The 24881-nt window shown below is 48.0% G+C and overlaps 1 protein-coding gene across 8 annotated transcripts in view; it reads right to left on the bottom strand.

The window, feature by feature from the left end:
• The window catches only part of DGKI (diacylglycerol kinase iota), a 376642-nt gene that overhangs the window by 616 nt on the left and 351145 nt on the right, over positions 1-24881 (bottom strand). For all 8 annotated transcript variants that reach the window (XM_088448828.1, XM_088448827.1, XM_088448831.1 and 5 more), the window contains 3 exons: positions 17880-18000; positions 4209-4245; positions 2153-2252 (listed from right to left, as the gene is read on the bottom strand). In XM_088448828.1, the coding sequence (XP_088304954.1) occupies positions 2153-2252; positions 4209-4245; positions 17880-18000 (258 nt within the window). The remainder of the gene's footprint in view (positions 1-2152; positions 2253-4208; positions 4246-17879; positions 18001-24881) is intronic.

Below are 24881 nucleotides of genomic sequence, written 5' to 3'. Positions count from 1 at the left end.
TCCCATTAACGCGTCTACAGGAACAATAAGTAGATTGCTAATAATATTCAGACACATGTCCCTATTTTCTGGAACGGAGGCCGGCCCTGACTACTCCCCGCCCCCAAATGGCCACATCCTGTCAATCAGGCTACAGATCGAGGGAACTTTTGACCTGATTCAGACCCACTCGCTAAGGAGCGATCGCTCGCTCTGAGCATGTGTACATTTCGCAATGCGTGTGCGCAAGCCATTCGTTGCGATCTGATTTTGGTAGCTCGTAAGCCACTATCAGGGCGCTACTTTGAGTGACAGCGCCGTTTGTGGGTGGTAACAGGGGAAGGTGCTTGTGAACAGGGGAGTGGATGTGCGAACGCAGGCGTTTAAAGGGCGTGCATAATTAGCAAAGTAGCGCCATTCCATTGTACACGTCACCTGCATGTATTTCAGCCAGCGGTGATCTCTATGCTTGCGGCAGGCTAAGGCAACCTCAAGGGCTGCGATTAATCCTTCCATTTCCCGGAGATGACGTGTGTTGCGAGTGGCAAGGGGGCGTCTTAAGACATTTGCGAGCGCACTTTGCCGTAGCTTGCCAAAACATAGTGGGCGTCCTTACGCGACGCAGTGCGAGCGCTTAATTTAAATATCCGGCCCCTTTTAGCCAGCGAGCGATCGCTTCTTGCGAGTGGGTCTGAATGAGCTCCTTTGCGCGATCTCGAAGAGGGAGACCTACGCATGCACAGTACAGATCCTGCGCATGCCCAGTTCTGTAACAATCAGTGTTGCGCGCAATCCATCTTGTTTACGTACAACACAATCAGGCCCCTGGTTCACGGGAAAATTAGTTTGCCTTAACATGGTAAACTATGGGGGAGATTTAATTCATTGCGATGTGAATAGCACCAGGGTGTTGGTCCCGTAGCTATTTCATTCACCGCGATGTTGAGTCCGACTAGAAGCACTTAAGTCAGATAATGCCGCTTCTCACGACTTAAGCAGCGTGTTTAGTTGCGAGAACCGACATTCTCAGACTAAAGTGTGAGGAGAAATCCTGCAGTCGCCCTAACAGCGCGGTGAATTGAATATCTCCGGGACCAACATACAGGCGCTAAACACATCGCAATGAATTGAATCGCCACCTATGGTACAAAAATGTCTGCTAGGATCAGATTAGCAGCTCTTGGTATAGATCTTCCATTGACCCATAAAATGTCTCTCCCCTACGTGTGCTGTGGCCGTATGTAAGATATTAAAAATAATAATCTTGCAAATTGTGTAAATAAAAAAAAAAAAGTATTGTAGAAAGAATAATCCACTAGTATAAAGTATAAGATTCTTATAACTAATATAAAACCTTTATATCTGGTATGCATCCCAGCCACTGGCGGTTCTGCGTGTCCCCACCGCGCCCTTTGAAATCAGTCATGTGACTGAAGCGAGTGCGCTTTTATCCTGAAAGGACCACTAAACCTTAAAGCAGTTCGGCTTATGTGCATAAGCCACTAATAACATTCACAAATAATGTATGCAAATCGTCCAGCGGCTTATCGGAGCTGGCCATATCTGATATGAGGTAGTGATCACGGAGGCCCGTTTCCTCTGCGCACAGCAGACGCCCTGTCAGTGACTGAAAAGCCCGGCAGTCCGTCTCCTTAAGCCTCCTTTTACTGTAAATGGCCGATAACAGAGAACAATAGCTTGCATTCATAAAACAGAAAATGCAACTACAATGCCAAATATGCCAGGTTTAGAGAACTTTTACATATATATCTGTGAGCCTTAGTAGTATCTCTCGTATACAAGACAACTTGCATTTTGGGTTTAGTGTTCCGCTAATCTCAGGCACAAGTGAGCGAATCAGGGGTGTGAAAAAGAATCATTGAGAGTCATAGCAAAACTTGGAGGCACTGAAAGCCCCAATGAGCCTTTGCTGAGCTAGTGCCAGCCCAGAACACCAAACCTATATACAGGGAAGGACCAGCATTGCTGGGCACCACCTACTACCGGGCACCATATCCCCAGCTTGGCCAGGCAGCGGAGCGAGTACCGGCACCAATATGAGCGTAAGGGATGGGTGCGATAAGGGGAGAGTCGCATATCTCAGAGGGCCTGGTGTTTTGGTAGCAGATATATAAACTCAGTTACAGCCAATTCTCAATGAGACTGGGGTTACCTTGGCGTCCTTCTTTATCACACAGGCTCCGGCATCCACCAGAATTTGGCAAACCTGCCGGTGTCCCTGGAAAGCAGCTTTGTGCAGTGCCGTCTCTCCTCTGGAAGACACGGAGAACATGATGGTAAACGCAGGGGGGCCAAAAAATAAAAATCACATGTACAGTACGGAGAGGCTATCTACACACTGCGATATAGCATGTTATAGTGTCAATTAGACTAGAGGCCAGAACCACCGGGGCCCCCACAGACTAGTTACCCTCCCCCTTCCTGCCTGGTGGTACCCACCACGCTCCTCATGGTGCGGCAGTGCGCAGAGGGGGCGGCGTGTGTGCCAGCTGCCTACTGCCATGTTTGCCTGACACGTGCGCAGGCTGGATGGGTGCACTGGCAGGATTATACCTGTCCTGCTTAATGAGCCTGATTCAGAGTAGCACACAATTGCAAAGGCGGTTCCATCTCGCGATTTTTAGAAAACTGCGCAGGTGTCGCGGCATATAAACGCCGTTTAGAGCATTTACAAGCGATTCTGAGTTAGATGCATCACTTTTCGAATACAGCTGAATGGGCGCGTTACGGGGTGGCGTCTGCACGTAGTATAAGTGCCCTTTGGGCTTGTCGTGGGCGTGTAGGCAGAGATGAGGGCTATTTAGCGGTGTACGTATGCAGAGACCTGTCCATCATCAGTCATATGAGGACTGGGGCTGCTGGAAATTCAGATCATAGTGATGACGGCAAGTCTTACATTCGGAGGGGCTGGGGGCGGCCTAGCAACGCGGCCGATTCAGGATACCGGCAGATGTTCGCATGGATTTCCGATTGCAGAAAGCGTCCAACTCAGAATCAGGCCTATTATCTGTCTGCAGGGATTGGGAACAACAAACACAATTTAAAGCACCACAGTTTAGGCGTGCACAGTCCTCTCTAGGGATGCACGTGGCATAGCCACGCCCTTACTTAGCCACCCCCCCCTACTCAGTCAGCTAAACTCTTCCTGGGGGCAGGCTGATGATGTGGCAGCGCTGGATTGGAGCATTCTCTGATGTCACTGCCTGTGCTGCCACGCCCCCCAGACACACGGTGTGTCTGCATGGCACAGTCAGTGCAGCAAATTAGGGTTGAGGCTGCCATCCTCACACCCTGCACACTAGGGATGGCCATCGGTGGGTTAACCATTGAAGGTCACCATCGGTGGTTAACCTCGATGGTGTGTAACCAACGACATGAAACCATGAATGGTTTCGCCCACCGATGGTCAGCCCTGCTCAGTTAGTCACTGAGCAGGGGACCAATCAGATTTTGGGATGAGGCTTTTGCGGGTCTATGGGCCTGATTCAGAGACGGACGCTCTGAAAGAGCGCTCGCTCTGAATCAGGGCGTTTTTTTTTTTGTTTTGGAGCGGTCTCCTGCGAGCAGCCAGGATGATGGTCGCAATGGTCAAGACCATCGGACTTGCGACGAGACTCTTGTGGTAGGGTCTCCTGGCCACAAGCCCCAGAGAGCTTCCGGCTCTAATAGCCGGAAGCCCTCCCACTGACATCACTGGTGATGTCAGTGGGGCCGCCCAGAAACGGCAGGCGTTCGCTTGAGAACGCCTCCGTTTGTGAAGCCACCCCCCCCGCCATGCCTACAAAGCGGGCCGAGCTGTCGATCAACATCGATAGCTGCCCCTTTTGTAGTGAGCCATGGAGCAAGTGCTTTTTGCTCTCGCTCCGGGGCTCACATGTGCGCACTGAGCCACCATCGACCCGCTTGCGAGCGTTATGTGCTTGCGAGCGGGTCTGAATCAGGCCCTATGCTCCGTGTCACGGCGGCATAGAGGTAAAAAAAAACATTGTGGGGCTCTGTGCCACTGATGGTGGAGAACCATTGGATATCTACCATGGATGGCAAAACCATGTCCCATCGGTGATTAACCATCGATGGTTGTAATCATCGAGGGTCCATGGCCATCCTTGGGGCACATAAATCTTAATCCTGCCTTTTATATATATATAGTATAGTCCTGGGCTTGTTAGACGTTGAGCAAGGAACAGTACCGACACTCCATCACTTACGTGGTTCTATCTACCATCTCCAGTAGATCTTCGGGTCCTGGGGGAGACAGAGAAGAATGAGAAATAGTGAGAAGTTTTTTTTTGTTTTGTTTTTTTTTAATTACAATTTTGTTCTAATTACAGTAGAAACTCTTGAAGCATTTATTAAAAACTTAATTTGTTTCTTAATTATGAGCACTTGCAGTTGGTGCATGGAAGACGTACAAGAAAAATAATCTAATACCCGTTTTAATGTCTATAATGTCATCGCCTATAAATCAGTGAGTTCAATTTAGTGTTGACTAAAAAAAAAAAAAAAAATCTGTGTTCTATAAAGTGTAATACAATCCCTACTGCGAATCGTTACAGATGTGAGAAGCTACTGCAGATTACCGAGACCTGCTTTTATATACGCCTGTTCTGTGAGTTATAATATACAGATCATTTACAGTAAGGAGTGCCTATCCTATGCAGGGAAGAAGGCGGTGTTTAGGCTGTCAGCGAACCCGATGAATGCCAGGATTTGGTAGAATAGTTATTTGTGAGGGAAAGTAATGAGGCACCCTAAGACTTGTGATGATTTGCGTGACATAAATAAGGAATTGATGGCTGGGGTTCTAGAAGGCGGCTCCGATGCTCTTTTATCATGTAAATCGAAAAAAAACAACAAAAGAGCCCGTCGGATGCCGCTGTTTCTGGAGACGCGCCCTCCGTAATTGCTGACATTGATCTACCCCAGGGAATGCCACAAGCCTGACGAGACTGATGGCCTCACAGAGGGGGGAAAATGCAAAGCCCGGCATTGCAGGCAGCGATTTCCTGGCACGCAAAGGGATCACATCATATGGGCTTTGTGACTGTTTGTTACAGCACAGACAGGGCTGGATTCACATTCTGTGCCCCTCTAGGACATTCTTTCCTGCACGACACCATACTCCCCCTCCTCTCCCCTATAAGGCCCATCACTGTATGGTTCCAACCCGTACTGAGCCCCACCGTTATAAGAGAAATACACTACGGTAAGCCAGGCCTATTTCAGTCCATGGCTATATGTTTACAACATGCTAATAAATAAAACTAACGTCACGTTAGCATTGTGCCACTCCGGTCAGAACTGGCGGCTGAGGTTCGGGCCTATCTGGTCTTTGCAGTAATCCAGGCCTTCCAGGAGAGCGGACACACTCACACGAGACCCAGACGCAGCAGCCGGATAATCGATCCGAGCTCTGTTCTCTTCCGAAATTGAAAAGACATCTCTGAATTATTTATGTGATAACGGGAAGAGATGTTCTGGAAATAGCATGCACCGCTGTGAGATGGGAGCTGTTTTACGTGACCCTGAACGCAGAAATTGCCTTTTGCTGCTGTCCGTCTGCCACCGGCCATTGGGACTGTAAGCTCTTATGTTTAATAAAGTTTGAGTTTTTTAGAAGCGGAGATGTTGCCCATAACAACCAATCAGATTCTGGAATTGGTATGAAATCCCGGCACTCGGGATGCCCTGCTGTCAATATACCGACAGCGGCATCCCGATGCTCAGGATCCCGACATGGGTCCGGGAAGTATGTTAACCCTCCCCTCTTCTCCCCCTAACCCTCCTTTTCTGTATCCTAACCCTCCCCATTAGTGCCTAAACCTAACCCTCCCCCCTTAGTGCCTAACCCTATCCCACCCCCGGGGGTACCTAACCCCCCCCCCCTAGCCTAACCCTAAATCCCCCCCGTTATGCCTACACCTAATCCTCCTCTCCGTGGCTAAGACCTAACAAGCCTCGGTATACTTACGATCATCATCCATGCTGTCTGGATTCCGGCGTCGGGTTTTCCGCCAATGTCAGTATTCTGGCACCGGTCTTCTGGCCGGGTAGTGGCATTCTGGCGCCAGGATTTCGTCAGCCCTGAGGCCGGCTGTAGGTATCTTAACTACGGATTCAGTATGATTTACAGCCGGCCGCATTGTCTGCGGTTCAAATCCCGACAGCGGCATCCCGGCAGCAGTGAAAATCCCGATCGTCAAGAGGTTAGTGTTGACTAACCTATTCTCCCCCCTAACCCTGCTTTAGGGGTGCCTAACCCTAACCTCCCCCCCAAGTGCCTAACCCTAATCCCCCTCTAAGTGCCTAAACCTAACCCCCCCTTCCCCGCCGCCTAAACCTAAGTCCACTGGAGGGGTGCCTAACTCTAACCTCTCTTCCCCTAGCCTAACCCTAAACTCTAGGGAGGGTGCCTAACCCTAAGTCCCCCCCGGGAACCCTAACCCTCCCCCAAGTGGCTGTCCGCGCCTGGTTTACCTTCGACCGGTAAGCCGGGTGTCGGGCTCTCGGCATAGGTAAAATGACAGGCGTCATTTTACCTTGCCGGGATTACACAGTCGGGAAGCCGACGGTCGGGATTCCGTCCATCGCTTCCCAACTGCTTCCCCTTAACTACATCCCCAGATCCTAGCTATTATCTTCTAGACGGTGCTAGATAAATGTTAAGTAGAATCTGATTGGTTGCTATGGGCAACATCTCCACTTCTGATAACCTGCACTTTAGTAAATATACCCCTTAGGGTCAGAGATCTCAAAATAAATTTTTCTATTCATTTGTTACTACCTTTTTTCCACTGTTTTGCGTTTCTGCCAATTTGGTAAGGTGCTGCATACACTGTGTGGTGCTAGGTAATAAACATACATATTACACCTATGATAGTACATCATGAGCATAACACTGTATAATGACAGTCATGGAACTTGCATATCAGATTCACTACATAACTCCCATCTGTCCCGTTAGGTGGGAGGTCCCAGAACTGATGGCTCTGTCCTGCTGTTCCAGTCACAGACACGGGTTGGACAGCTAGGCGGAATACCCTATTCACTGCTGCTCTGCAACGTGTGCCAATGAGGGGAGAGCTAGTCATATCTCTGGGGGTGTGGCCATGTCCACATCGAGACATGGCCCCAGCCACTATCACGGTTTGTCCTGATTCAAAGACCTGACAAATTGGGAGGTTTTGTTACTGTAAAGTTTAATATTTGATTATACTTATAGTTGTCTATCCACCCGGCGTGTCCTGAAGTGAGAGAAGCATGCAATTCTCCAGGTGGGTAGGGACTACTGTACCCTCCTCCTATGTGGCCTCCCTCACTCCCACCTCTCTCCACTCCAATCTGTCCTTAGTGCTGCTGCCCGGCTCATCTACCTCTCCAAACGTTCTACATCTCTCTCCCATCTCCTACAAGCCCTACACTGGCTCCCCTTCTCCTTCAGAACCCAATCTCACACTCACTTACAAAGCCCTGACCCAGGGGGTCATTCAGACCCGGTTGCAAGCGTTGATAGCTCGCAACCGGGTCGATGTTCCCCCACTGGCCATGCGCACGTCGGAGCCGGCTCCGACGTGCGCATGCGCGAGACATGGCTAGCGACGAGCGCTCATTCGCTAGGGGTCTTGCACCAAAGGGGGCGAGCTGTCGATGGTGAGTGACAGCTCGCCCCATTTGGGAGGCGGGCAGGTGGCGTGGCCGGCCAAACGGAGGCATTCCCGAAGGAACGCCTGCCGTTTGGGGGCGGCCCCACTGACATCGGCAATGATGTCAGCGGGGAGCTTCCTGCTCGATCAGAGCAGGAAGCTCCCTGGGGCTTGCGAGTGCCGAGACCCAACCTTAGGGTCTCGTCGCAAGCCCCGATGGTCGCGATGGTCTTGACCATCTCGACCATCACCCTGGTCGGTCGCTAGAGCTGTGGGTGGTAACCCACAGCTTAGCGATCGACCAAGAGGTGGCACTACAAGATGCAGGCGGCCGCCCACATTCAGAGCGAGCGCTTGCATCTAACGACCGCCTCTGAATGAGGTCCCCAATCCTCTCCTATTTACATCTCTGACCTTATCTCCCCTTCACTCTCCTGTCCGCCTGCTCACTTTACTCCACTAATGCCCGTCGCATCTCCTGCCAAGTGGTTACTTCCTCCCACTGCCGCCTCCAAGATGTTGCCCGTGCAGCTCCCTACCTCTGGAACTCTCTCCCTCTCACTCTACTAAACTTCAAAGCACTTTCAAGAACCGCTTCTTCATCAAAAAGCCTTCCAGCTCCCATCCTAACCCGCTGCTCCGTGCTCCTTTCTCACGGTTTTCCCCATTCACCAATCAATTGTTGCAGAGTTGCCCCCATCTCTTCATGCCTTGCGATGGCATGCGATCATCATTTCTAAACTAAGCGAATGTTTTAGGCCATGTATGGCCTGCGCAAAAGAGCAGAGCTTACCGATGTTTATACTTATTTGAAGCAGGTAGAATATTAGCCGCGGTAAATCTGTGATAAGAAGCCATTTTTCCTGCGATCGCAGCAGTGAAAATACATAGGTCTGCGACTTTTCGACAGATCCCATGTGTTTTCGTGAGAAAAACAGAAAGTTTACGGACATCAAAAACAGGGTTTAATTGGATACCACGGAAAAAAAAAACATTTGCGAAAATTTTTCTCTGCTAATAGGATACCAGCTTTGGTCACTGACTGCAGAGTATGAGGTTAGGGGTTCGAGTCCCGGGAATGGTGTGCTGAGAAATGTATTCTTTAAATACAGGGGGATATAACTGAAGGTTTCACATATCTCTTATATGCCTGCCCCTGCCCCCCAATACATTGGTAGACCAGATAGAAAACGTGTGATAGTGAGGAAACATTGGATCCTCACCATCAAAGTTTTAGCCATCAGAACCAAACCATCGATGGTTCTGAGTAAACATGATTAGAGTAGAACACAGTGGTATTATGCAGCTGAGGTTATAGTAGTATTAGAACACAGTGGTATAGTGCAGCTGAGGTCATAGTAGTATTAGAACGCAGTGGTGTAGTGCAGGATAGGTCAGTGTAGTATTAGAACACAGTGGTATAGTGCAGGATAGGTCAGTGTAGTATTAGAACACAGTGGTATAGTGCAGGATAGGTCAGTGTAGTAGTATTAGAACACAGTGGTATAGTGCAGGATAGGTCAGTGTAGTATTAGAACACAGTGGTATAGTGCAGGATAGGTCAGTGTAGTAGTATTAGAACACAGTGGTATAGTGCAGGATAGGTCAGTGTAGTATTATTAGAACGCAGTGGTATAGTGCAGGATAGGTCAGTGTAGTATTAGAACACAGTGGTATAGTGCAGGATAGGTCATAGTAGTATTAGAACACAGTGGTATAGTGCAGGACAGGTCAGTGTAGTATTAGAACACAGTGGTATAGTGCAGGATAGGTCAGTGTAGTAGTATTAGAACACAGTGGTATAGTACAGGATAGGTCAGTGTAGTATTATTAGAACGCAGTGGTATAGTGCAGGATAGGTCAGTGTAGTATTAGAACACAGTGGCATAGTGCAGGATAGGTCAGTGTAGTATTAGAACACAGTGGTATAGTGCAGGATAGGTCAGTGTAGTATTAGAACACAGTGGTATAGTGCAGGACAGGTCAGTGTAGTATTAGAACACAGTGGTATAGTGCAGGATAGGTCAGTGTAGTAGTATTAGAACACAGTGGTATAGTGCAGGATAGGTCAGTGTAGTATTATTAGAACGCAGTGGTATAGTGCAGGATAGGTCAGTGTAGTATTAGAACACAGTGGCATAGTGCAGGATAGGTCAGTGTAGTATTAGAACACAGTGGTATAGTGCAGGATAGGTCAGTGTAGTATTAGAACACAGTGGTATAGTGCAGGATAGGTCAGTGTAGTATTAGAACACAGTGGCATAGTGCAGGATAGGTCAGTGTAGTAGTATTAGAACACAGTGGTATAGTGCAGGATAGGTCAGTGTAGTATTATTAGAACGCAGTGGTATAGTGCAGGATAGGTCAGTGTAGTATTAGAACACAGTGGTATAGTGCAGGATAGGTCAGTGTAGTATTAGAACACAGTGGTATAGTGCAGGATAGGTCAGTGTAGTATTAGAACACAGTGGTATAGTGCAGGATAGGTCAGTGTAGTATTAGAACACAGTGGTATAGTGCAGGATAGGTCAGTGTAGTAGTATTAGAACACAGTGGTATAGTGCAGGATAGGTCAGTGTAGTAGTATTAGAACACAGTGGTGTAGTGCAGGATAGGTCAGTGTAGTATTAGAACACAGTGGTGTAGTGCAGGACAGGTCAGTGTAGTATTAGAACACAGTGGTATAGTGCAGGATAGGTCAGTGTAGTAGTATTAGAACACAGTGGTATAGTGCAGGATAGGTCAGTGTAGTAGTATTAGAACACAGTGGTATAGTGCAGGATAGGTCAGTGTAGTAGTATTAGAACACAGTGGTATAGTGCAGGATAGGTCAGTGTAGTATTAGAACACAGTGGTATAGTGCAGGATAGGTCAGTGTAGTAGTATTAGAACACAGTGGTATAGTGCAGGATAGGTCAGTGTAGTATTAGAACACAGTGGTATAGTGCAGGATAGGTCAGTGTAGTATTAGAACATAGTGGTATAGTGCAGGATAGGTCAGTGTAGTATTAGAACACAGTTGTATAGTGCAGGATAGGTCAGTGTAGTAGTATTAGAACACAGTGGTATAGTGCAGGATAGGTCAGTGTAGTAGTATTAGAACACAGTGGTATAGTGCAGGATAGGTCAGTGTAGTATTAGAACACAGTGGTATAGTGCAGGATAGGTCAGTGTAGTAGTATTAGAACACAGTGGTATAGTGCAGGATAGGTCAGTGTAGTAGTATTAGAACACAGTGGTGTAGTGCAGGATAGTTCAGTGTAGTATTAGAACACAGTGGTATAGTGCAGGATAGGTCAGTGTAGTATTAGAACACAGTGGTATAGTGCAGGACAGGTCAGTGTAGTATTAGAACACAGTGGTATAGTACAGGACAGGTCAGTGTAGTATTAGAACACAGTGGTATAGTGCAGGATAGGTCAGTGTAGTATTAGAACACAGTGGTATAGTGCAGGATAGGTCAGTGTAGTATTAGAACACAGTGGTATAGTGCAGGATAGGTCAGTGTAGTATTAGAACACAGTGGTATAGTGCAGGATAGGTCAGTGTAGTATTAGAACACAGTGGCATAGTGCAGGATAGGTCAGTGTAGTATTAGAACACAGTGGTATAGTGCAGGACAGGTCAGTGTAGTATTAGAACACAGTGGTATAGTGCAGGACAGGTCAGTGTAGTATTAGAACACAGTGGTATAGTGCAGGACAGGTCAGTGTAGTATTAGAACACAGTGGTATAGTGCAGGATAGGTCAGTGTAGTATTAGAACACAGTGGTATAGTGCAGGATAGGTCAGTGTAGTATTAGAACACAGTGGTATAGTGCAGGATAGGTCAGTGTAGTATTAGAACACAGTGGTATAGTGCAGGACAGGTCAGTGTAGTATTAGAACACAGTGGTATAGTGCAGGATAGGTCAGTGTAGTATTAGAACACAGTGGTATAGTGCAGGATGGGTCAGTGCAGTATTAGAACACAGTGGTATAGTGCAGGATAGGTCAGTGTAGTATTAGAACACAGTGGTATAGTGCAGGATAGGTCAGTGTAGTATTAGAACACAGTGGTATAGTGCAGGAAAGGTCAGTGTAGTATTAGAACACAGTGGTATAGTGCAGGATAGGTCAGTGTAGTATTAGAACACAGTGGTATAGTGCAGGACAGGTCAGTGTAGTATTAGAACACAGTGGTATAGTGCAGGATAGGTCAGTGTAGTATTAGAACACAGTGGTATAGTGCAGGATGGGTCAGTGCAGTATTAGAACACAGTGGTATAGTGCAGGATAGGTCAGTGTAGTATTAGAACACAGTGGTATAGTGCAGGATAGGTCAGTGTAGTATTAGAACACAGTGGCATAGTGCAGGATAGGTCAGTGTAGTAGTATTAGAACACAGTGGTATAGTGCAGGATAGGTCAGTGTAGTATTAGAACACAGTGGTATAGTGCAGGATAGGTCAGTGTAGTAGTATTAGAACACAGTGGTATAGTGCAGGATAGGTCAGTGTAGTATTAGAACACAGTGGTATAGTGCAGGACAGGTCAGTGTAGTATTAGAACACAGTGGTATAGTGCAGGATAGGTCAGTGTAGTATTAGAACACAGTGGTATAGTGCAGGATGGGTCAGTGCAGTATTAGAACACAGTGGTATAGTGCAGGACAGGTCAGTGTAGTATTAGAACACAGTGGTATAGTGCAGGATAGGTCAGTGTAGTATTAGAACACAGTGGCATAGTGCAGGATAGGTCAGTGTAGTAGTATTAGAACACAGTGGTATAGTGCAGGATAGGTCAGTGTAGTATTAGAACACAGTGGTATAGTGCAGGATAGGTCAGTGTAGTATCAGAACACAGTGGTATAGTGCAGGATAGGTCAGTGTAGTATTAGAACACAGTGGTATAGTGCAGGATAGGTCAGTGTAGTATTAGAACACAGTGGTATAGTGCAGGATAGGTCAGTGTAGTATTAGAACACAGTGGTATAGTGCAGGATAGGTCAGTGTAGTAGTATTAGAACACAGTGATATAGTGCAGGGTAGGTCAGTGTAGTATTAGAACACAGTGGTATAGTGCAGGATAGGTCAGTGTAGTAGTATTAGAACACAGTGGTATAGTGCAGGATAGGTCAGTGTAGTAGTATTAGAACACAGTGGTATAGTGCAGGATAGGTCAGTGTAGTAGTATTAGAACACAGTGGTATAGTGCAGGATAGGTCAGTGTAGTAGTATTAGAACACAGTGGTATAGTGCAGGATAGGTCAGTGTAGTAGTATTAGAACACAGTGGTATAGTGCAGGACAGGTCAGTGTAGTATTAGAACACAGTGGTATAGTGCAGGATAGGTCAGTGTAGTATTAGAACACAGTGGTATAGTGCAGGATAGGTCAGTGTAGTATTAGAACACAGTGGTATAGTGCAGGATAGGTCAGTGTAGTAGTATTAGAACACAGTGGTATAGTGCAGGATAGGTCAGTGTAGTAGTATTAGAACACAGTGGTATAGTGCAGGATAGGTCAGTGTAGTAGTATTAGAACACAGTGGTATAGTGCAGGATAGGTCAGTGTAGTATTAGAACACAGTGGTATAGTGCAGGATAGGTCAGTGTAGTATTAGAACACAGTGGTATAGTGCAGGATAAGTCAGTGTAGTATTAGAACACAGTGGTATAGTGCAGGATAGGTCAGTGTAGTAGTATTAGAACACAGTGATATAGTGCAGGGTAGGTCAGTGTAGTATTAGAACACAGTGGTATAGTGCAGGATAGGTCAGTGTAGTAGTATTAGAACACAGTGGTATAGTGCAGGATAGGTCAGTGTAGTAGTATTAGAACACAGTGGTATAGTGCAGGATAGGTCAGTGTAGTAGTATTAGAACACAGTGGTATAGTGCAGGATAGGTCAGTGTAGTAGTATTAGAACACAGTGGTATAGTGCAGGATAGGTCAGTGTAGTATCAGAACACAGTGGTATAGTGCAGGATAGGTCAGTGTAGTATTAGAACACAGTGGTATAGTGCAGGATAGGTCAGTGTAGTATTAGAACACAGTGGTATAGTGCAGGATAGGTCAGTGTAGTATTAGAACACAGTGGTATAGTGCAGGATAGGTCAGTGTAGTATTAGAACACAGTGGTATAGTGCAGGATAGGTCAGTGTAGTATTAGAACACAGTGGTATAGTGCAGGATAGGTCAGTGTAGTATTAGAACACAGTGGTATAGTGCAGGACAGGTCAGTGTAGTATTAGAACACAGTGGTATAGTGCAGGATAGGTCAGTGTAGTATTAGAACACAGTGGTATAGTGCAGGATAGGTCAGTGTAGTATTAGAACACAGTGGTATAGTGCAGGATAGGTCAGTGTAGTATTAGAACACAGTGGTATAGTGCAGGATAGGTCAGTGTAGTATTAGAACACAGTGGTATAGTGCAGGACAGGTCAGTGTAGTATTAGAACACAGTGGTATAGTGCAGGATAGGTCAGTGTAGTATTAGAACACAGTGGTATAGTGCAGGATAGGTCAGTGTAGTACACCCTGGTATAGAGCTGAGCAGGCCAGTGTTACAGGTTACCAGTGTGTACAGTAATATAACACGTGTGATTTATACAGTCATTTTTGCACACCTCCTCCATAAGTGAAATGTTGTAATAAATATTGCACCGATAACCCACCCACATCCCGGGCGCGGTAACCCAGGCACCGCCGCTCATCCGTCCCAAATCCCCCATCTACAGCTAACACAAGCAGAGAAGAAGCTTTAGAGAAGATGCCATTACCCGACCGTCACTCAGGGCCCAGCGGGTGCTCAGAGAAGGAGAAAAAAAGGAGGCAAACAACAGCCTGGCCGTGAGAGGAGGACAGAGGGGGAGAGAGCAGCGGGGAGGGTGGTAACACAAAGGAAGAGCGCAGAGAGGCGGCAGGGAAAATCTAGGCGAGAAAAGAGGGGACTGCTGTGAGGACTGTGAAAAGGTGGCAGCGCTGGGACAGGGAGCCGAGGTCACGGCCGGGCTGGGAGCACTTTAACTCTCTCACTCCCACGTTAGACGAGTCATTTGTGTGAAAACCTCCTTTTGCTATAAGTTACAATCAGCACTATACTAGCCGAGCCGCTAACGTAACACATGGACCCTAAACACTTCACGCGCTTAATGATCTTTAGGTGATCTGTGGTGTGTTGACAATAACCATACTTTTATATTATAGCAGTGACTGGAATCTCAGGTCCTGTACGACTGGGGGCTGATGCAGAGCCTATTTGCGGAGCGTACCTTGCGTGTTTTTGCACTGTGCATAGTCTGGCGCTGCACGCATTCCAAGTGCCGGTGATGCTAAGCTGGGCGCATTTTCATTCTTATCTACACTTACTGGGCTTCTTGCCTATTATAGGCGCTGTATTTACTATCACAGTGGTTCTCCAAGTCGGTCCTCAGGACCCCACACAGGTCATGTTTTCCAGGTCACCCAGCAGGTGCACAGGTGTATTCATTACTCACTGACACATTTTAAAAGATCCACAGGTGGAGCTAATTTCACTTGTGATTCTGTCAGGAGACCTTCAAAACATGCACTGTTTGGGGTCCCGAGGACCGAGATTGAGAACCTGTGCACTATCGGAGTTGGTATGAAATACCGTCGGCCGCATTGACGGCGGTTCGATTCCCGTCAGCGGCAGCCCGACAGAAGCAGAGTGCGCCGCAGCGGAAGCCTGACAGCGCTGGAAATCCCGATCGTGGATAGGTAAGTATCCACTAACCTAACCTAACCCCCCTAACCCTCCTTAGGGGTGCCTAACCCTAACTTCCCCCCCAAGTGCCTAACCCTAATCCTCCCTCTAAGTGCCTAACCCTAACCACCCCCTTCCCCTCTCCCTAAACCTGTCCCCCGGGGGGTGCCTAACCCTAAGTCCCCCCCGGGGGTGCCTATCCCTAACCCTCCCTCCCCCTAGCCTAACCCTAACCCTCCCGGTCGGGTGCCTAACCCTAAGTCCCCCCCGGGAGCCCTAAACCTAACCCTCCCCCCGCGCGGCTGTCCGCTCGCGGCGCCCGGCATCACTACGATCGTGATGCCGGGCGCCAGTCTCCCGGCGTCGGGGAAATGCGGGCGTCTACATCTAGACGCCCAGCATTCCACCCTTGCCGGGATAAGACAGTCGGGAAGCCGGCTGCCGGTATTTAGGCAGTCGTCTTCCCGATTGCCTCCCGTACTATCACCTATGAACACGGCAGGTTCTGCTGACAATGATCATCCCGGGCACTCTGCTCTGCTCCCGAGCTCCCCGCTTCATTGACTGGGCAGAAGGAATTGATTGATGTTATTAATGTTATTAAAAAAAATAAACCCCATCCTTCCCATCAATGAATGAATTCAGCACAGGATAGTATAAGGAGCAGAACGCAGAAGCAGAGCATTTTATACTGGAGGGGAAGTGGTCATGTTGAATGGTCCCTTATTATTGTAAGTAAAAGATGGTGGCAAGAGAACAGACCTGGACACTTTTCAAATGTATAATATTTATGGCAAGACGCCGTAATTGCAGAAAGTGGTCCTCATTCAGACCCGCTCGCAAGCGCCTGAGCGCTCGCAAGCGGGTCGATGTTTGGCTGTGCGCACGTGCAGCGGCCGCGCGTGCGCAAGCCCCAGAGCGAGAAATTCTCTCGCTCCGGGGCTCACTACAAAAGGGGCGGCTGTCGATGTTGATCGACAGCTTGCCCCGTTTTGTGGGCGTGGCAGGGGGGTGGTTTCACAAATGGAGGCGTTCCCAAGAGAACGCTTGCCGTTTGTGGGCGGCCCCACTGACATCACAAGTGATGTCAGTGGGAGAGCTTCCGGCTCTATTACAGCCGAAAGCTCTCTGGGGCTTGCGGCAGCCAAGACCCTACCTCAAGGGTCTCGTCACAAGCCCCATCGCGACCATCATCCTGGTCGCTCGTTAAGGCTGTGGGTGGTAACTCACAGCCTAGCGAGCGGCCAGGAGGCCGGATCATTTTTAAGATGCGGCCGCCCTCATTCAGAGCGAGTGCTGGCATTTTGCGAGCGGCTCTGAATGAGGTCCAGTGTCCACTGAGCTTACGGTGTTCTGGTTCCCATGCTGTACATGCTGCCATCTGGACATCCAACAAATCGCAGCGTCTAAAGACCCAAAAAGACTTCCAATCCAGATACCCGTCTAATGGTGAGCCAGTAGATGTCGGTCCCGATAGCTGGTATACCGACTACACAAAGGATATTGACAGACAACAACTGTTTGCGGAAGGTAACGGGGTTGGGGTGAGTGGAACGTAGGCATGTCACCATCATTTTGGGGGATCGTGTTGTAGCCGGTGACTGCATCTTCTTACACAGTGGTTCTGGCCCCGGCATCTTATTTGCAACGGGTATTCTGAGCAACCGCCGAGGTCCATTGGTGCGACCGATGTTTGTCCGATTTTGCGTCTTTGTACGTAAACAGTGTATCTGAGAAACCGGGTGCGACAATTTGCATAGCCTCTCTCTCAGACCCGCTGCGTACGGGGTGGCAGCAGCGATGAGCACTGCGTCCACTTCTGAATCAAGATGCAGAGCAAATTTGAACGCAGAGTGTAGGCGTGTCTGGGCGGTTAGCCACATGAAGGTGTGTTGCAGTCAACATCTGCATCTACAGACGCAGCTGCACTGACACAGGCGGCCATGTTCAGGCGGAGGTTCTGGAGTGGGCGTCTTAGTAGGTAGACTAACAGCCACGGCTTCAGCATAAAGTCGCAGTGGCGGCTGCGTAAAAAGTCGCGGCTGCAACTGCATCCAGCTGAGTCGGGCCCTGTGACTGATCTAAACACGGATGTGGTCGTATTCCTGCCTTGGTAATGGTACCCTCGCTGATCCGGCTGTTCAGCTCGAGTGTCGGATGGCCTGCAGATCAGGCACCACACGGCTCTGGATGCAAATCTGCGTGACTGGATGTAAAACGCGTCGATTGTGAGCAAGAAAAATGAGGTTTATGAGGTGAAACATTTGGCATGCTGACATGGGAGTAGCTGGGTTTATTGAGGCAATTCAAACAGTGAAGAAGCCATGTTTTCACCATTTGGCAAACGGGGCGTGGTCCTATACTGTCACAGGAACTTTTCAAGTTCATCTATTTATGTGCTAGCTGGACCTGAGGCAGAAAGGGAGTCTATGCTCGTTCTCCTGCTATTTTTGCATCGCCCATGGGGAGTAACGCAAACATTCGCCAACAGATCAGGCAATATAGGCCGCATAGGTGTAACTGCTCACCATTCTCTAGGATGTATGACACGATCTCTGTGTGTCCTGCCATCGCAGCCAGATGTAGCAAAGAGCATCGCTCCGGTCCCTGGATTCGCAGACTTGTTCCATTCTGACAGCACTCGGTGACCTGGGGGTGAAAAAAGGGAGTGAGAGACTGAGCAATACACAATATAACCAGCACGGAGCAGCGTAGTACTGTAATACAGGATAGTGTGGGTGTGGTCTGAAATGTCCACTGTCAGAATGTCGACGGGAAACATTTCGACATTCATAAATGTCGACATGATCAAAATGTCGCCATTTAGCATGTCGACACCAGAATGTAGACTTTTTATTGTTTGCATATTTTACACTAAACCTAAGCCCCAACCCGAAGCATGATCCTAAAAATAACGATAAAATGTACGGTCAACATTCTTGTGTCTGCATTTTACATGCCGACCTAATGTTCATGTCGACAATCAGAACATATCGACATCCTGACCGGATAGTACATCTAGATAGAACTATACAGCTATACCCAAAACCAAGGATTATAGGCGCATGATAAAAGCGGTAAAACGGAAACATATTTTTATTGTTCATTTTTGTAGATACAGGGACCTAGATCACATTTGCTATGCAGTGGTCCCTCTGTTATACATTCGGGGGATACAAAATACCTGCGGTTACCCCCCGAAAATGGGAACAAGCCGCAAATATTTATTGAATAATGGGCCCCTAATTCTTAAATATTGTAGAATATACAGGAAAGCAGGAATATTCTGCAGCCGCTTGCTCTGTTCAAACCCCCCCCCCCCCCTCCCCCTCCACATATGCTGGAGTCACTGGCAAAGAACTGTATCAGTGACAAGTGACAAAGCCTTAACAATTTATAACAATCTGGTGAACATAGTAAAATGGAAAATTGATGCTCATCAATCAAAGAATATTATGAGTGAGAAGCCGGGTAGAACAAAGGACTACTGGACATTATAATGGCTGGAACGGCAATTTTCATAAGTAGGAAATTGACAGCCTCGTTTGAATCAGCTCCACAATTACAGGAGGCTGACCGCCTCTCAGGACAACCGTATGCTGGGAACAATGGGTTAGAATAATATGCGGGGAGACTTTCACAGACCCCCAAATCAAATTAAAGGTGGAGGTCTACTGCTGTCTTGGCCTCATATTACGCTACTGCGCGATACAGCAGACACCTTGAATAGATGGGAGTCGATACTATGTCGTCTTGTTAAATTGCAGAATTATATTGATCGAGTAGCATCATTTAGCATTTGGGATCAGGGGAGGGCTGTGATGTTTGTTATACTGTATCTGTTGTCTTATAATGTTACAAAAAAAGATATACACATGGCAGTGACACATAGCAAATACCCATATTTTCCTAACTACGCAACAAAAATACAGACTTGGGGCCCTAATTCAGAGATGGACGTTAATGCGATCGCACAGGGCCGGCTCCATGCACGCTCCGAGTGTACGGCCACATAGGGGCACCGGGTCCAGCTGGAGAAAACCCTCGCCCTCCACCCACCTGCAGCAGATATTATTTTATGCTCAGGAGGAGGGCGCTGTGAAGGAGCGGGCGGAGGGGAAGCACGGGACGGCGCTGGGTGCAGAGACACCTTGAGCCGTCCCTGCCATTTTCTCATGGACCGCAGCCGATAGTTCCAAAGCTTACCCAGAGCATAGGGATGCCCACTGCTGCCTTATCTGCGCCCAACGTTACGTACCAGTGCAAATATCGGTAACATTGGCGCACATCGACCAGCCATGGAGCCCTTGCGGCAAGACTGACCTGTCTCAAATACAGCGTCTCTCTTGACACGCAGAGGGTTCTCATGCTCCGTATAAGATTGCAATGGCTGATTTACGCACGCCGATATAACCGCGTTTAAACGGTCAGGCACACCTGCGTTTTTCTAGTCACCCCCCGCCGCCTTTACCTCCCCCAAATGCTGACTACCTGTCGCTCACTTAGTGAATGAGATATCTGTGTGTGCGCAGTCGCCAGACAATCGCAGTGCGACTTTGGTGCATGCACAATAGCAAAAAAATTGTTCTGTGTTAAAAACTTAAAATAGCCATTGCGTACATCTCTGAACCAGGCCCTTGGTCAGATAATAAATATCATTTTTTGGCCTATGCTAGCGCAGTGTGTATTAGGGATACACGCTGCACTAATATAGGCCATTGTTATAAAATATCTAATATACTCATAGTGTAGGGTGTATCTGTGTGCACCTGAGTCTGAATCTGTATACCTAGTGTTACGATGCAGTGGCCGCGTTTTAAAAAAAAATCAAATTAATCAGTGCAGTCTTCTGAAGCGGTTTGTCGCATCAGTTTGCAATTAATACGCATTTTCAGGAGAAAAAGATGCTCGGCGCAGGCTGATTCGCACAGGATCTACCAGCCTGGTGTCTCACGCCACATTGCGACTCATAATTTCCCGGATAAACGCAAAAATACATACGATAGCTTCTGCGCAGTTTGCTAAGTAAATCGCTATTTGTGACTCGCTCTGAATCAGGGCGGATTTTTTTTTAGAACAAAATCCGCCTCCAGGCCGCTCACATAGCTGTGGGTGACCACCCACAGCTTGTGCAGGCGGCCTGACGATGGTCGCGATTATCGCGACCATCGGGCTTGTGACGACACCCTTGTGGTAGGGTCTCATCCACCGCAAGCCCCATTGAACTTCCTGCTCTAATAGAGCAGGAAGTTCACTACTGACATCACGTGTGATGTCAGTAGGGCCGCCCACAAACGGCAGGCGTTCCTTCGGGAACGCCTCCGTTTGTGCAGCCACCCCCCATGACCCGCCTACAAAACGGGGCGAGCTGTCGATCAACATCGACAGCCGCCCCGTCTTGTAGCGAGCCCCGGAGCGAGTGATTTCTCACTCGATCTGGGGCTCGCGCGTGCGCACTGCCCGACCATCGACCCGCTTGCGAGCGGGTCTGAATCAGGCCCTATATACGGAGCTACACCCGACTCAGAGTATGTAATACAGACAGTGACAACAATCTGCTCGTGTTTTCCCAGCCTCAACAAATCACAAACCATGAAGATAATTTCATATAATCTGTGTGTATACAAAAGTACAACATGTACTTTTCCTGCCGTGGAAACTACCTATCTTAAGTAATTAATGATTTGAGAATTGTATAGAGAAACCTAATACTCTAATTATTGTCAAACCTGTCTAGTTAAATGGTAGTTATAGAACGTATTGCTAAAAAAAACAAAAAACCCTTTTACTTCTGGGTGCAAAACATTCCCCTAGTAGACCGTCTACATTAACAATGGCTGGTTCTCACCCCTCGCAGCCCCCGCTCTGTTCTGTCAGTCAGTGCGCCCCCAACAATGACCTGGAATTCCTTCTCAGGGTACCACCAGTAAACACAACATAGGACCCATGTGAAAATACACAGCAGTGTGGTGACAATTTCCTCCTAGACAATTATCTGTTTGTCTTATACGACTTGTGATTTTGGGACTCCGAGAAGGCTGTTTGCACAGGATTTACCAGAGTGATTAAAAATGCATGGCAACAAAATGAACATTTGCAGGAGATATTGACCTTTGCTTCAGGCAGGTAACGCCAAGGATAACCAAACTACAGCAGTAAACGTACCCTTTTCTGTACCAGCTGGGCAGACTCATTTTTACCGGCAATTAATATTAATGTAAATATCAGCCCTTGGTCAATGTAAACAGGGTGGATATGTAGGATGTTTTCTGCTAATTACAAGTCATTCTGCAATAACAACTATGTACTTCAGGCATTAACTCGCTTGCACCACTGTAAGAATGTCCTACAACAGGCAGCCCAGGGTTGTGGGCCTATAGGATCCTCTGCTAGAACTTCCCACGTATGTTCCCGGAGCAGGTACCTGCTCAAATCATTGATGAGAAGGATGTTTTACTGCAATAAATTAATTAGAGGGAAGCAGAGCACTTTCTACAGGTGAAATGAGCCGTGTTGTAGGGTCAGCACGCAGGAATGGTAATGTAGCAGGAGGCATCACGCCTCCTGTGCATTAGTTATCAGAGCTGCGTTGTGTATGTAACACTGGCCGGCTAAGGTAATCCATGGGGTCATGCAGCTGGCCGCCGCAGTTTGGAGGAAGAGGCCAGGAAATCTCCATCAGCCGACGGAGATCCTGGCCTCTTCCCTCCCCCTAAACAGCAGCGACACACCTCCGTTTCAGGAAACTTAGGTCATCACCGTCCACTCCCAATCCACTAACGGCAGCAGACTGTCAATCAATTACAGTCTGCTGCCAGTCTGCGAGCGGCCCGCACATCAGGAATCTGCGTTCAGCAGTACACGCTAAATCAGGCCCTCAGTCCCAACCCATGCACAGCAGGATTCATTCACTGTTATCATCCCTGTTCTAGACTATAAATTCAGCAAAATGGGAATTTAGAAATACAGTGAACTAGCATTGCCACAAAAGCCTGTTCATCCAACAGACAACCTCAAGTGTCCACGTGCACCACCACCCTCCATTCAGTTTGTCCCCCCATATCTTCTGCCAGTGGACATCTTTTGTATGATATATTTAGAAAAACCGCGTGTGCATAGAAGATCGCACTGGCTCGGGTGCACTGCCAGATCCATGATCTCCTGCAACGACACCAGAATAATTTTCAAATTCCACATATGCTTTGCTATTCCACGGAATACATTTTCACACTGTGGGGCTGGTGTTGAGTTGGATGGAATTTGAATCTAAATTGCAAGTGTAAAATGAGTTCCACAAAATGGCGCCTCTCGCTTACTATGCAGAGCTGACCGTGTATACATGATGCTTCCAGCTTTCAATGTCGCTTTTCGCTTACTATGCAGAGCTGGGCGTGTATACATGATGCTTCCAGCTTTTAATGGCGCATTTCGCTTACTATGCAGAGCTGGCCGTGTATACATGATGCTCCAGCTTTTAATGGCGCATTTTGCTTACTATGCAGAGCTGACCGTGTATACACGATGCTTCCAGCTTTTAATGGCGCGTTTCGCTTACTATGCAGAGCTGGGCGTGTATACATGATGCTTCCAGCTTTTAATGGCGCGTTTCGCTTACTATGCAGAGCTGGGCGTGTATACATGATGGTTCCAGCTTTTAATGGACCGTTTCGCTTACTATGCAGAGCTGACCGTATATACATGATGCGTCCAGCTTTTAATGGCGCGTTTCGCTTATTATGCAGAGCTGGGTGTGTATACAGGATGCATCCAGCTTTTAATGGGTAATGTATGTGCCTGCTTTACTCTTGGAGTGCACAGTAGTATAAGTTCCTGGTTTATGCCATTACATGTGGCTGCGTAGTACTACTGTTGTATCTACTAAATATAATATACAGAACAGGATTCATACACAATATAATACATGACTAGGCAACGTTGTGAAATCACACTCCCCCTGTGAAAGGAAATGAGACCAAGATACAAATACAAAATTAGATTATATATCCTCTATAACTGCGGAACGAGAGTTAATCTCGCTGTAACAATGTGAAGGGATCAGATTGTCAACTTGATTAGAGTATTAGCGTAAGTGGGAGGGATTTAGGCACCTTCAGCCAACCAAAAGTGGCCGCCAATTGTCCTCGTCCTCATCGGTATGCACCTTTCACCACTGGCATGTAATCTGCCTCCAGTCTCATTTACTTCTGTCGTGTGGTCAGCATCTTCCGTGAACACGCCTTTCCTATACTGTGGCTGCGCTTTCATGCCGATCCATCCCATCCTGTCACCATTATAAGGAGTCATAAGCCCAAAATGTTTCAGCCTAGGCACTGATGTTCAAGAATGTCTGGCGAGAATGCGCATTAGAAAAAAAGCGCATTTTCTGTGCAAAAAGAAATGCAAATAGCATTTACGTCAACTGTACATGGGCCCCGACATTGGTAAGTCCATATAGCACAGAATCCATAGTCTATCAACAGAGCTTGGACCATGGTAGTCAGTCCTCCTACTGGCTGTTTGGTGTAGGACTGGGATGAGGAAAGACTAAGATCCGCCCAGTAACGATGAGATGAGAGAGAAACAGCCGGGAAAGGAGGGGCAAAAAGATGAGAGAAGCAAATGTGGGAGGGAGGACAGAGATGAGAGGACAAGAGGGTCCGAGATGGGGGCAGTGGACAGAAATGGGTGGGGGAGGGGAAAAGAGATAAGAGAAATAGACGGGGGAGTGATGACAGATGAGAAAAATACATATGGGGGAGACAGTCAGGTGGGGGGAGGGACCAATATGAGAGAAGCAGGGGAGGGGGGACAGAGATGAGAGAGAGAGATGGGGGAGGACAGAGATGAGAGAGAGAGATGGGGGAGGACAGAGATGAGAGAAAGAGACAGTGGAAGGGGGTCAGAGTTGAGAGAGAAGGGGGGAGAGGTGACAGATGAGAGACAAGTCAGGGGGAGGAGGGACCAATATGAGAGAGATGGGAGGGAGGGACAGAGATGAGAGAGATGGAGGAGGAGAACAGAAATGAGATAGATGGGGAGGGGGACAGAGATGAGAGAGATGGAGGAGGAGAACAGAAATGAGAGAGATGGGGAGGGGGACAGAGATGAGAGAGACAGAGAGGGAGACCGAGACAGAGGAGGACAGAGATGAGAGAGAGATGGAGGACAGAGATAAGAGAGACGAGGAGGGGGACAGAGATGGGGAGGGGGACAGAGAGGGAGACAGAGATGAGACGGGGGCAGAGATGAGAGAGAGATGGAGGAGGAGAACAGAAATGAGAGAGATGGGGAGGGGGACAGAGATGAGAGAGATGGAGGAGGAGAACAGAAATGAGAGAGATGGGGAGGGGGACAGAGATGAGAGAGACAGAGAGGGAGACAGAGATGGAGGAGGAGGACAGAGATAAGAGAGACGAGGAGGGGGACAGAGATGAGAGAGAGATGGAGGACAGAGATGAGAGAGATGGGGGAGGAGGACAGAGATGAGACAGAGATGGAGGAGGACAGAGATGAGAGAGATGGGGAGGAGG

Source organism: Taudactylus pleione, unplaced genomic scaffold, assembly GCF_031769625.1.
Source record: "Taudactylus pleione unplaced genomic scaffold, aTauple2 ptg000465l, whole genome shotgun sequence".
NCBI classification, from domain to species: Eukaryota; Metazoa; Chordata; class Amphibia; order Anura; family Myobatrachidae; genus Taudactylus; species Taudactylus pleione.
The sequence above is the reverse complement of the archived record's forward strand: the minus strand, read 5'-3'. Positions and strand labels throughout refer to the sequence as shown.